We start from the raw sequence: 13,522 nt of genomic DNA, 5'->3' as shown, positions 1-13,522 counted from the left end.
ACCGAACGGTCCAGGTTAGTAAGTTGTTTATTATATGGCATTTAAGCTGTTTTCATTTTGAAAATAAATGGTAATTGTAAATAAAAAACATGTCGTTTTGTTCAGCTCTCAAGTCTTCTCACGACACAGTGTTTCAGGTGTTGCCTAGCAAACAATGACTTGCTAACTTCAAGTTACAATGATCAATAGAAAACGGACAACAGGGCTCAGCTTAAATAGCTTTAATTTACAGTTAAACACAAGGTTTTCAAACTATAGTAGTCAAGTCTTCATCATCACTTTCAATAACACATTTTTGCTGCTTCTGAATTGTACTGACCTGCACTAAGTCCTATAAAGTATTACCCGATATCAAAATGTTCTCGAATTCTTGAGTCTTTATTCTTCAACTGTCATCAACTGTCATGTTACCACGACATTCAACTGGTTTCCTGTTCTCAGATAATTTCATAATAGGAGTCCTGATTCTATCAATACATGCTCATGGCTGTTGATATATCGCTCATTTTTAAGGATGTAATGTTTAGTACTTGGTACATGGTATCACTCATTTTTAAGATTGATGGGGTGTGCAATAAGAATACTTATCAGACCGCAGACTGGCTAGAACGTCAATACGCGGCTGGCATGACTACCCATTAGCCAATCAGAATGCTCGTACTGTCTTTGCCATATAATAATTAAGCAATATAGCACGAGTGGGAGTGGGGTAGGTAAGGGATAATCCCACGGGTGGTGTTCGGCCGTAGCCACCGAGGCCGCCAGGCCGAGTGGCGTAGGCAACAACACCCGTGGGATTATCCCTTACCCCACTCCCACGAGTGCTATATTGCTTTTATAAAACAATTCTACAGTCAACAAATTAACATTTCAACACGAAGTTATTGATTCAAAATGGTTTATTTCGCCATTGTTTCTCCGCAACAAAAAATAGTTCCATTGTCAACGTCTTGGTTTGGAATTTTAAAAACTTTGAATGATTTATTTTTAGCTGTGAAAAGTCCCGTAACTGTAGGTATGTTGACGAATAACCTATAGCATGGAACGTCTCTCGTCCAATCAGAAACAGCTAAATTACACGCTAGAACCCAATTGTTTTATAAATGGACATATTATTTTTGATATAGGCCTACCCGCCTCTGTAACGGAGTAGGAATGCTTTAAATGATAAGGTACATATTTTCCTCCACTAAAGTGCCTGGGGCAATTCTGTCTTTCATGAAAGTTTTCTTATCTGGGATTCATTCTAGGCTAAGAACAGGATTTAGGAATTTACCTTTCTCCTTGGCACGTTTCTCTTCTTCCTTTTTCTTTTTGAATTGCGCCCCGGGTGGCTTTTGACTCTTCCTAGTTTCTTTCGTCGACGTTGCTTGTACACACTCACTCAAACCATACCCCTCAATGTGCTAGCATGTTCTGACAAAACCATTTTTTTTTATGTCAAAATATTGATTTCCCAGCAAAAATAATAATTATTATAATTTTTTGCTGGGCGAAGTTTTCAGGGGCGTCCTAGGCAACCGCCTATTGCCTGTAGGTAGGACCGGCCCTGAACAAACCTGACCAGCTCGCTCACTACTACATGAAGATGACGATAGTGAAATACATCTCCATAGAAAACATACCTGACCAGCGCGCTCACTACTTTGCTCAATGTGAATTAAGGCAATTCGCTTCTAACTAGATTTATTTCAGAAGCAGTAGCAATCATGTCAACATTCTGCAGCAAGAAAGACCTAACCATTACACATTTTAGGCAACAAGAGATTTGCTCAGAGTTCAATTCCACTTACAAAATAAGACAGCATTAGTTTAAAAAGACAGCTCTTCAATGAAATATACTGTGTGTATGACAGTGTTTGACATCACAAATCCCACTGGTCAGATAAAGGTCTTTGGGGTAACTGATATGACAGTCATAGCTGACTGGATCATGGTGATTATTTTTAGCTACCCAATATGCCCGACTATAACCAAATTCCATTGACATTTAATAGCTCAATTCATTGCATATAATTACAAATAATAGCACAGCAACTGCATTTGTGATCATACCAGAAGTATTTCTTCTGTTAAACACATCTTTGTATCACAACAGTGAGTTCAGCGAAAGGCCATGTGATTTCTATTATGTTCTACCACTCAGTCCTAGGCATTCAGGCAGTCCTGCTTAACAGTATGGCATCCACAGTGTTCCTCCTCACTGTCCACAGCCCCCAGCCGTCCCACTCCCGTCACATGCTCCGCTGGGTGTCCCATCCGAGCCGCCCACGCCTCCTGTCTTAGAACACTGCTTTACGGAGGCCCCCAGTCTGTCAGCCAGTCGGAAAGGGCTGAGGTGGCAGTACTGCACACATACACACAGACACACACACACATCCAACAAACACACACACACACACACACACACATATATATGTACACACACACAGAGACACACACACACACACACACACATACAGTTAATTAACTATTCAGCATCAACGCAATGGCACAGCTGACTTTCCTGGTAGCAAACCCATAATAGGAGACTTAAAGTCACCCATTTCACAGATGCTCAGTAAAACGCTTGTTCTTGAAAACATGGACAGAACATAACAGCTGAAAATGTCTTTCTACCTTTAAGGGATTCTGATGAGGAGTGTCCAACATCTGGATGCTGAAGTCTGTAGAGAAGCGAGAACACTGCAGTACAGCGGCCATCTCTCCATCTACCTCCACTGCATGATTCGTCTAACGCATCATCAGAAAACATTCACATTGACGTTAATAACACAAATCCCCATTTCTTTTCATCATTTGTATTATTGCTTTTGTGACAAAGTTTATTTATCACGTCACTAGTTCAATTGTTAATTTATTTACTCATTTTTGCGTTGTTGTTTGTGGTACACTGTTTGTATGAAGTGAAATGATAGATGCATGTCATTGCAATCTGAGGTATTAATAGTCACAGCAGTGTAGAGGATAGCATGACAACAGATCAATGCTGCCCCTAGTCTGAGCCATGCTGACGGACCACGCTCAGGGTACTATACTTTAAAGGTGTGGGAGGCATCAAAGTCCAACTGCTCTGCACAATCCAACACCGTTCCTTTGTATGTCACCAGGGCTTTCTTCTCCAAGGTGGTCTTGGGTAATTTAAAGAGACGGTATGTTCCAGATGCATATTTAACACCACCTGTGGATGGCAGTTTAAAATTTTACTCTAAGAGAGTTGTAAACACGTTATCTAAGATTATAATCACTGTCAATAACACCCTTACTCAATTAGAAAGTTCTACATCTGACAATAATAGCCACAAAGTAGATGTAGATGTAACAACTTACTGATATGAATTTAAATGAAATAGACAACCTGTATCGACCACAGACATAGTTTATTAGTGAAAATAAGGGATTATGTGGAATAAGGGTGTATGAGTGAATGGTTCTTTAACCTACAACCGGTAAGTAGAGAAAGAGGCGAAAAGAGAGTCTTACAGGGTAGCACCTGTACTTAAACTTAATTACCAGCTTTTTTTAGAAGTTGGCAGTTGTGCACCACAATGTGACTTGCAGCCACCAGGTAGGGAGTGCTGAAGCCAATCTCCTTCACCAGCGATATGAAATCCTGCCAGTAGAGGGAGCCGGCCATTCCTTCACCTACCATCCATTCAGAATCCAATGATTAGATATATCCAGACATGTTATTCATCTGTTTTGGTGTGAGAAATGAACCATACTATCCTGTATCCTGTGGCCTAGATCTAGAATTGGGATCTGTAACGAAGGGAGAGCGTGGTCACTCCACCCGGACTCGAACCCGGGTCTACAGGGTGCCAAACATGAAACTCTGACCGCAACGCCTACGAGCCAGGCTCGATGGCATGGCAGTCAGAGCACATACTCATCTGAAGTGACGATCACATCGTCACAGGATCACTGAGCAAATCTCCACTTATCTGTCCTCTTATAATCAGTGCTAATGCTAGTACCTAAGAAAGCATGAAGTATTTACCCCACAAAACAGGGTCTTCCTTGAAGGAGTCTGGCACAACTTCACTGGCGTACATATCACTGAAGTGGAATTCCCCTCCTTCCTAAAAGACAAATAATGTCATGACAAAATGATACAGCATGTAAATTAAGATTATACTAAATTGTATATCTAAATATGTAACTGGGTTTTGTTTTCCTATAAGCTTCTGTAATAATCATCATGGTGAATTCCACAGAGCAGAATGGCTGACACTAGGCTGGTCCACTCTTTATGGTACATAACAGGGTGCGGTTTGGAACATGTCGAATCAGCGGATACCCCTTTAAGGTTTTATGGTTTTACATGGCTGATTTTTGATTTATTTAATCATGACAAAATATATGTGTATATGATATTCCTCACACATGGCTAGATATACTTATGGCTTGGCAGCCTTGCTGAAGGTCAAACCCGACTGGACGTAATGTATGCAAGGCTGTAAAATTTTAAAGGGACACTTTTTCTCTTTACTGTGTGTCCCCAGGTGGGAGCTGAAGTCCCATCTCCATATTTCCCCTTGACACATTGTGGAGGGAGGGGGGGTGGCGAACGCTCACCTTGAGCACTCTGTAGGCTTCCATTAGCACGGTCTGCTTGTCAGGGCACAAGCATATCACACAGTTAGACCTGCACAGAGCATATAACAAAGTTAGACCTGCATAAAGCACATCACACAGTTAAGACCTGCACAAAGAATATCACACAGATAGACCTGCCAGTTAGACCTGCATAAAGCATATCACACAGTTAGACCTGCATTAAGCCAGGAGCCTGCAGGAGTGTGCCTCACCACAAGCCACAGACAGTTCACATCTAATCTTTTTGTGTGACTAGTCTTCTGTTCATGCACCACACTGAAACATAAAGGGACAGTGAAGATAGTCCAACCTACACCAGCACATCCAAAGAGTTGCTATGTATCCCAGCTTCATCAAGCTTCTCCAGATAGCCTTGAACAAAAACAGTGTTAGGTTTTCCGTAACCAAACTTCTCCTGGTGGTACTGAATAAACTTCTGCGAGGCAGAGATCTATTGGTGGAGAGAGATAGGAAGGTCACATAAACACATTTGACCATAGGGCCCATCCAAGTGCTTAGAAGCTTATTTTCTATACCCACCAGTGATTCTGTCATGTCAATGCCAGTCACATGACCGTGTTCCCCAACAAGTCTGCTGAGGGTGTAGCAGTCCCGTCCCGAACCACTGCCCAGATCCAACACCTGACATCCCTCCAGTTTGTCTGGGAAGATCAGACCACAGCCAAAGAACCTGCAGCAACCCCAACAGCATATTAATGAATGTTTGTCCAGTCTATGCCACAGGTAAAGAGTGACCTTCATTTTCAGATGATCTTTGGGTCATTTACGGTGCGAACCCATGACAGCATAATAATATGTTTCCAACGCTTTGAATGGGCATGGTGTAGCGTGTGGAAATAGCATAACAGACTGAACTAGTGAGCGAATTAGCAGGCTAGCCAGTTAGTAGGCTATCTAGTCACTTGTCTTTATATCAAAACTGTCATTCTGTTCAAAGAAGCCCAGGATTATTCATCATTTGTTTTTCTTTCAGTCAGAATTCTTTAAATATTTCATTGGTGTGAAGGTGGATAGGCCTGGTCAATCCTGTAGTTCCTCAATGGGAACAAATCCTTTCTCCAACAAACTTTTGAGTGAAGAGAGATGAATATTTGTTTTTTAAATGAATTTGATCTGTTATGTGATTTTAAAATGTTTATGACCCGAGATTCTGACAACAGCAAATGATTATGCATGATCAGTCATCATTATTATTACTACATAACTACAACAACTACTAATGCTATCATAATAACTTTATTATAATGCATCATTTATATGAATTACATAAATCTTAAAATAAGGTAAATATAACCGTATTTCTGCCATGATTTGCAATTTCATAAATTACAAGTACAAATGAGCTAATATGTGGCATGTATAAAACATGTATTACTATAATGAAGTAACTCCACAAAACACTAGTCGGATGATCAATAACAGCTTCCCCAGGGGTGAGGGTAGGGTTACCTTTTGCACACCTCGGGGTGAACTAGTTTTAAGGCCTCACAGGCGCTCTTCAGCATTAGCCGTGAAGGCATGGAGCAGGACGCGGCATTCGTCTGGAGATCTGCAGATGTTTCCAAGCGCGAGCCATAATAGTTCTGTGGGAAGTCGGTGGGGCGCATAAGTATGGGCTTAGATTTGTCTCAAAAATAACTGCAAATGCACAGAGGGTGATCTACAAATATGCCTTGAGTTGTACACGTGTTTTGCAATCCACAAATACAAATTTCCGATTTGTAACTTGTGTGTTGGTTTTTACAAATACATGTGTGTTTGTAAATATATAATTTTCCATTTGTAAAACAAAAAGACATTTGTGAAACTGAAAATTATGTTTGTGAAAAAAAGGCATTTGTAAAACTGAAAATTCTGTTTGTGAATCGTGGCTCAGCATTTGTGCATCCCCATTCACACGTTCGCATTTTTGAGACATTCTTTCCACCACAAACTCGTAAGCTTGTGATTCACGAGCACCATCCAGCAGATGGCGCTGTTGTTCACTGATATATCTTTACCTCGCCTTATAGGCCATAAGGTGAACCCTGTTTTCGTTTCAACCCGCTCCACTGTCTGGCATCTACACAATCTTTAGCTCATAAAAAAGAACGAGTCGTGCTAACATACCAAAAAAAAAGTTCATCGCTGAATTTTCAGTCAATTCTACGGTCTGCTTTATTTTATTCAGAACTAGTTTCTTCAGAGTGTAATAGGATCTTGGTTGCGAATGGTGGCACGGTTCGACAAGTGATCGTTCTAATCTACACCAATGAGGTAGCTGCTTTTTGTCAACAGAATGGAAAGGTTGCATGGTTAGATTCAACATTACCAATAGAGAGGAAAACATCCGAACATCCTCAAAAGTGGACTAAATTGATTCTAAATAGTGCTGTATGCATTGCCGCGTCCAAGAAGAACAATGAGGCAAATATACGATTATTTCATTTTATGTTAAGTCATTTAGATCAAGTTTGACATACCTGGGAATACACCTTACTGACGATCTAACATGGACTGTGAAAACTGAACACCCAGCACACACTGAATAAATCAAGGCAAAGACTGTACTTCGTACGTCAGCTGTGAATAGTGTCCTGACAGCATCATCACTTTGTATGGGAACTGTACAGGCTGTAACTGCAGCACCGCACCATCAGAGCATCTCTCCCTATTCTGCAGGAGACTTACAAGAGAAGACTATGTACCAGGGCCCAAAGTATTGTAGAGGATTCCTAACATCCTGACCAGGGACTTTTCGAAATACTGAGGTCAGGCAAATGTCTCTGCTGCTACAAGATCAGAGCAGAGAGAATGAGGACGAGCTACTTTCCTCAAGCATTCTGTATCCTGAACACAAATGACTTTATAAACTGCAATTACACTTTCTTTCACACTTGCACATCGACTGTACACACACTGCACTTTATATTCCCTCTTACTATTTATGAAAAATATTTCTTGATCTTTCTTTCTTCACACTCGCACAGAAAAAGCTTAACACCAAACGAAATCTCACTACATGCTTTATGTTAGTATTTCTATGTATGTGACAAATAAACCTCCATCTTTGTATCAATAAAAGGCAGTTATTGCACTTACACCAACAATTTGCTCGTTCGTTCATTCATTCATTCTTCCACAAATGAAAACAACACTGATGAACCATAAAAACAATCTTTATGAAAAATATGAAATATGACACATAAAAGTGTACAAAAGCCCTTACTGTGTCTGCTTACAGCCCTTGGAAGCAAGGTACACAATGTCTTGACAAACAGAAAACACTTTCAAATGCAAGTCATCAGCAATGTTGACTTAATGATCCAGTGTTGGCTCCTCAGTGGTGCCTATAATTCAGCTAACTAGATTGTTTAGTGCAAGGGGAACAACAGTTTGTCACTAAGATGTCTTTTTAAGAACAACACTGCTGTATATAGTGTCCTTGCATTCTCTTGTGTTGTTTGGCACTTTGTTGTCCCTTTTTCAGTCTCGCTGTCTGTCTGGCTAAACTCCCTTGACTGTGTGGTTTCCTGATGGATAAGGTAGCATGTCCACGAGTGTATCTGTTGACAGTCTCTGCAAAGTCAGCCTCTTCTTCAACATATCCTGTCTGCAACACAACAAAACATTGACAATTAAGAGTCACAGGAGTATCATGAAAAGCAGTGAGTGGTGGAGGTGGTACAAGATATTACAGGCTAGAACCTATCTGCCATACAGCACATTTAACAGCAAAGATCACAAACCACACACACACACACACACACACACACACACACACACACACACACACACACACATCAGCTGTTCTCTTGGTTGCCAACTGGTACATGTCTGTGCAACCAGCAGACTTAAAAACAGTTTCTTTGTTATAATGAATGACGACAGGAGAAGCCCTCCCAAATGACAGCTGTACTCTTGAAAACTTTTATCTTGGCTTATATATATAATATTGTATCTGTCAAGGTAACTCATTAGCTAAAATTAACTTACAAAAATGACATCTACCACCTTGCTATCAGTATTTCAATGTTAGATAAAAGGCAAACTTTAGTGGTACATGAGTCTTATCCTCCAAAACAAACCACTACTCATTTACCATTGCTCACCGACAACTGAATAAAAAAACGTTAATGAACAAACATTACATTACTTCTCTGCTAAATGACTCAACTAAGGGAGATGGTTAACTAACGTTCACCAGCAACGCTATGTTAGCTAGGATATCTAGCAAGCTAGGAAAGTTAAAGCATTCCCACCAAATGATCAAAGCATATCAACCAAATATCATCTAACGTGAGCTAACAGGTTTCCACTACGTTCATGAAATATTAACAGTAAGTACGCGTCCATGAAAACCCTGAAAATAGATTTTACTATTGAAGCTGAAGTGGGCTACTTTAAACGGTTACTCTGTCACTCCTATGTGTCACACACCCAAGCGTTAGCGATTCAAATGTTGGTCTCGAAGCACAACATAATAGTAGACTTAACGTTAGCCCCGATTCCTCAGGTAGCCATCATAACGACACCTATTAAAGCCCCAGACCTATTGACAGCTTTTGGGGTACATGTTACTTAATATTAATTTTCTGTGTCAACCAGGATAACTGATTTTTAACATAAAAAAAAACGGAAAACACATTTCAGTTGAAATCCAAACAAGGCACCAGTCGTAATCTAGACACCACCTCTACTGAAATATGTAAGATTGATTGATTAATAATGATACTAGATGTATCTTAATAAAGGACAAGGAAAATTTGTTGGAAAATTCTTTGTACTCACAAAGGAAGGTGGCTGCTCTGCTTGTCCGGCCATGGTTTCGAAGGTTTTCCCGCAGAAATGATGGCCCACTTAAGTCGAGCTAAAGATATATCAGTGAACAACAGCGCCATCTGCTGGATGGTGCTCGTGAATCACGAGCTTACGAGTTTGTGGTGGAAAGAATGGCTGCGTCTGAATAGTCTTAAATGTAAGAGAGCTGTTTTACAACCTTGGTGTCTAATCCAGACAGCTGTCAGACAGCTGTCTTGCATGAGGTCATTTTTAAGGGTGAGATTATTAAAAAAAAACCTTGTTTACGAATGTTCTTTTATGTCGTTAGTATGCTGAAAGAACGTAGGTTACTTACGTAGCTAACTTACGTAGGCTAACGTACTGATGTTAGAAAGTTGTCTGACTGACGCCTCTCAAATCACATCAACCATTATTGATGGTTACAATGATGGTGTTATCGGATAGTGCGGTGTCTATTTCTCGGTAACTTTTGAAAAATCTAAGCGCGAAAACGCTGAAAACATGTACATTTACATACAAAACACGACCGTCAGCGGAGTTGGTCCGCCGTCTTTGTTTACATTTTCAGTTGCCGGAGGGTTGTGGCGCAAAGGTTTGTGGGTAGTAGACAGCATCAGTGGCGGCTGGTGGTTTTTAAAGTGAGGGAGGAAGGACTGTGCGCCTGGTTGCCATTGGCCTGCTTATTCCGTTGGTGGCATAAGTATGTGAGATACAAGTTGTTTCAGGATGTTTTTGTGGCCTACAGTACTACAAAATAGCAGGCAGGGATACAATTGATACAAAGCCACCAGTGTGGCACCATTGTACTTAAAAAGCTGGTGGGCAGCATGTCTTTGGACTAGACAAGGCCAGAAGGAAAGGATGCAAAGCCAATTAGTCAAATCAGGCCAACTCTTGATTTAAAAAACTACATTCTAAATTTTGGGCCTACCCAATTTATTTGACTATTTTTATTTTCAGCTGCAATTGTTTTGACACAAGACCAAAAGTGATGCCATTTAAAATGCTCTGAATCATTCACTAACATCCTTTCCACAATATTAAACAACAAGTTACAAAGGCAACAAGTAAGAGAACATTATTTCAGAACTATTAACATGGGCTGTTTGCCTAACATTGTTTGTGGCAAAATTGGATGTTAATGGATGTTTCAGAATGTTGGTCAATGTGTAGGCTAATTAGAACAGATACGAAACACATCGCGTTCTGAAACATTCATTAACAATTTCCATTCAGAATGTCAGCTGAACGTGAACAGTCAGACTAACAATAGGCGTATGAACGATTTAAAAACAAAACAGTACAGCCGATTGTTTTTTTATGGTACCAGTGAGCTATAAGTATTTCGCATTCCAGTTAGCATTACGACAGCGGTTTTACCATTGGGTTTACTGACTTGGATTTTTGGAACAGGTGTCTCTTTTGTTATGATACTAACCTTCTCTCTGTAGCCCAAAGAATGAAACGGTTTGTTCAATAAAACATGAACAATATCTTCGTTCTCCATTGCACATCCTCTTTATTTGCAATCTTTCTACAACACTCTTTAAGGGTGAAGAGTTATCGATATCCTGCAGAATGGTTGAAGACGGCAACTTCTTTCGGTATTAATGTCTAATCCCCTCCCTCCACCGCCAAATCCGTTGTTTATTGGTTAAGCGATGTTGGCGCAGACTCAGACGCTAGGGAGGTCTTTCCTCCCCTGGGCAATGTAAGTGAATGAGCCCCAAGAACCGCCAGTATCAGAGACAGATTACATTGATCTCAATGGGAGCCAAAGGGAGGACGTCCTCCGTGCAGTAATTTCTTGTTACGATAGGGGGTGCTAATGTTATTTTAACTCAGGGAAACAAATTATAATATGCATAGTATTAAATACTGATATCAAACTGCATTTTTAAAGGAATTTAGTCAGTTCAATTACAAAAATACATTTCTCAAAAAGTTTGGGGAGGTTCTTCATCCGTTTCCTCAATGGAAGAACCTCCACTGGACAGCATCAAGGCTACACCGATGGTTCCTTGAAAAATGACCGTTATATGACGTATTCTAAGGTGTCTTATGACCCTTGAGAAAAAACTTAAGCAGAATCGGACAGTGCTTCCTTCTCTTCTTCTAAGACACCAGGGTGCTAAGACAGCATTTTAAGACTATTCAGACGCAGCCAATGTCTCAAAATTGCGGAACGATTGTCTCAAAAATGCGAACGTGTGAATGGAGATGCACAAATGCTGAGCCACGATTCACAAACAGAATTTTCAGTTTCACAAATGAAACTGCCTTTTTTTTCACAAACATAATTTTCAGTTTCACAAATGCCTTTTTTTTCACAAACATAATTTTCAGTTTCACAAATGTCTTTTTGTTTTACAAATGGAAAATGATATATTTACAAACACACATGTATTTGTAAAAACCAACACACAAGTTACAAATCGGAAATTTGTATTTGTGGATTGCAAAACACGTGTACAACTCAAGGCATATTTGTAGATCACCCTCTGTGCATTTGCAGTTATTTTTGAGACAAATCTAAGCCCATAAGCTTCATATGAACTTGAAACTTTTTGCGGTAGTTTGTGTGGTATGGCACTATGTCTTTGTGGCCTGCCATGCATGGTATACAGAAATATATACAACAGATGTGCACTGTAGCCTACCTTGACATTTTCGTGCACTTGCGACGCCATATTCCGTTCTTTGAGTGTGTAACTTTGTTGGCCTTTGTTGATTACTGCTGCAGAGAAAACACATGACCAATGTAAGCATTGCATCTACCAACAACGGGCACAAAACAAACACAATTTTATTAAACCAGGATAACGTTAGCTTCTATCAAAAGGATATTATACTATTTCAAGATATTTCAGTTCGGTAGGTATGTGGGTAAGTCAGCTAACAAGGTCAGGAGTTTGATAATCGTTCCGCTCGTTTTACGATAGCATTACAATAACTTGGCTAAGAGTGTGACGTCGACGTGTGCGCGATTTAAATGTTTTAAACGAAGATAATCAATGATTGGTTTGATCCTTACTTCAGCCTCTTGAAAGACCGGGTAGGCTTTAACAAGTTCGCCGTAGTCACCCAACGGATAATTTCCGGTGTTGTGGTGTAATTTGTGGGAATTTGTTTAACCAGACGGTTCCAGTCTAACTAGTGATTAACGTGTGGCTGTAACAGCGTTTACCAACTTCGCTACAGATGCGTCAGCTGATTCCTGTGAAATGATTTAAACAATTGAGATTTAAAGGCGAAATTTTTGATAAGCCATTCAAACTTTTTCATATTCAGCGGAATACTCCTCAAGTAAATCTAGCTGTCCGTCGACTGTGTTTGTTCTAAAAGCTGCTGTTAATGCACTGCTGCAGCTGGCTGCACAGTAAATGGCAATCAAAGTGCCTGGGACCGAACTGTACACTATTCCAGCCAATCAGCAACGTTGCTTTAGGACCTCGGAAGGAATTTGATTGGCTGTTGAGCTTAAATATCAACAACCTTCCACCAGGATTAAGGACCTCTCTGTAACAATGTTGCTTGACCATGACATGTAAAATAAAATGAACGAGGTAGAGTTATCCTGGAAGGCTACTTTGTAACAATATGCAATGAAGAGCTGACTCATATTATTGCACTGCACTACACACACACCATTTGTTAAATTTGTCTTAGTGCACTATTTCTACGAGATGACATTCGCCAATATAAAGTAGCCTACAGTCTTCTAGTCTAGTCTCCTCCATTGTTTTTTGAAAACAAGTTGCGTGAGATTCAATTCAATTCAGTTTTATTTATATAGAACCCAAACAATATAATTGTCTCAAGGTGCTGTACAGAGCCCGGGGCCTGAAGCGGAGAGCATTTCCATCCAACTATTTTATGTGAATTTTGAGCATTTGAATAGTAAATCCTGAGTGGAAAAGCTTAAAATTTGCATGGAATAGTAATTAAGAAATGTATACATTATATATGTAATGATGTAAAGAAGGGGGTAGATTAACTCCTGATTCACATAGAGTGAAATGCGATTAAGGTGAATAGAAACCTTTGCATAAGTGTATTTGCAATTTCATTAGGCAAACGTGTTTACGTTGAATGCATATGAAATATACTTATTGTCTAA

At 39.9% G+C, this 13,522-nt stretch overlaps 1 protein-coding gene across 1 annotated transcript; it reads right to left on the bottom strand.

The window, feature by feature from the left end:
• Window positions 1-1,365: 1,365 nt before the first annotated feature.
• LOC308370512 (arsenite methyltransferase) lies at window positions 1,366-12,708 on the bottom strand. The gene is made up of 11 exons (XM_080845172.1): window positions 12,437-12,708; window positions 12,063-12,139; window positions 6,070-6,203; window positions 5,140-5,290; window positions 4,914-5,050; window positions 4,579-4,648; window positions 4,001-4,082; window positions 3,514-3,645; window positions 3,039-3,181; window positions 2,620-2,733; window positions 1,366-2,347 (listed from the first exon to the last, which is right to left on the bottom strand). Exons 2-11 carry the CDS (start codon window positions 12,090-12,092, stop codon window positions 2,201-2,203), a joined length of 1,140 nt encoding a protein of 379 aa, XP_080701298.1. The 5' UTR covers window positions 12,093-12,139; window positions 12,437-12,708; the 3' UTR covers window positions 1,366-2,200.
• Window positions 12,709-13,522: the final 814 nt, after the last annotated feature.

The sequence above is a fragment of the Sprattus sprattus genome, assembly GCF_963457725.1.
Source record: "Sprattus sprattus genome assembly, chromosome: 9".
NCBI classification, from domain to species: domain Eukaryota; kingdom Metazoa; phylum Chordata; class Actinopteri; order Clupeiformes; family Clupeidae; genus Sprattus; species Sprattus sprattus.
The sequence above is the reverse complement of the archived record's forward strand: the minus strand, read 5'-3'. Positions and strand labels throughout refer to the sequence as shown.

Excerpts from the sequence above, each read along its gene's own strand:
- LOC308370512 (XM_080845172.1), bottom strand. The coding sequence starts at position 12,092 with ATGGCGTCGCAAGTGCACGAAAATGTCAAG. Across the intron at positions 6,204-12,062 it reads AAGTGCACGAAAATGTCAAG|AACTATTATGGCTCGCGCTT; the intron begins GTAGGCTACAGT and ends GACTTCCCACAG. Across the intron at positions 4,649-4,913 it reads AACTCTTTGGATGTGCTGGT|GTCTAACTGTGTGATATGCT; the intron begins GTAGGTTGGACT and ends TGCTCTGTGCAG.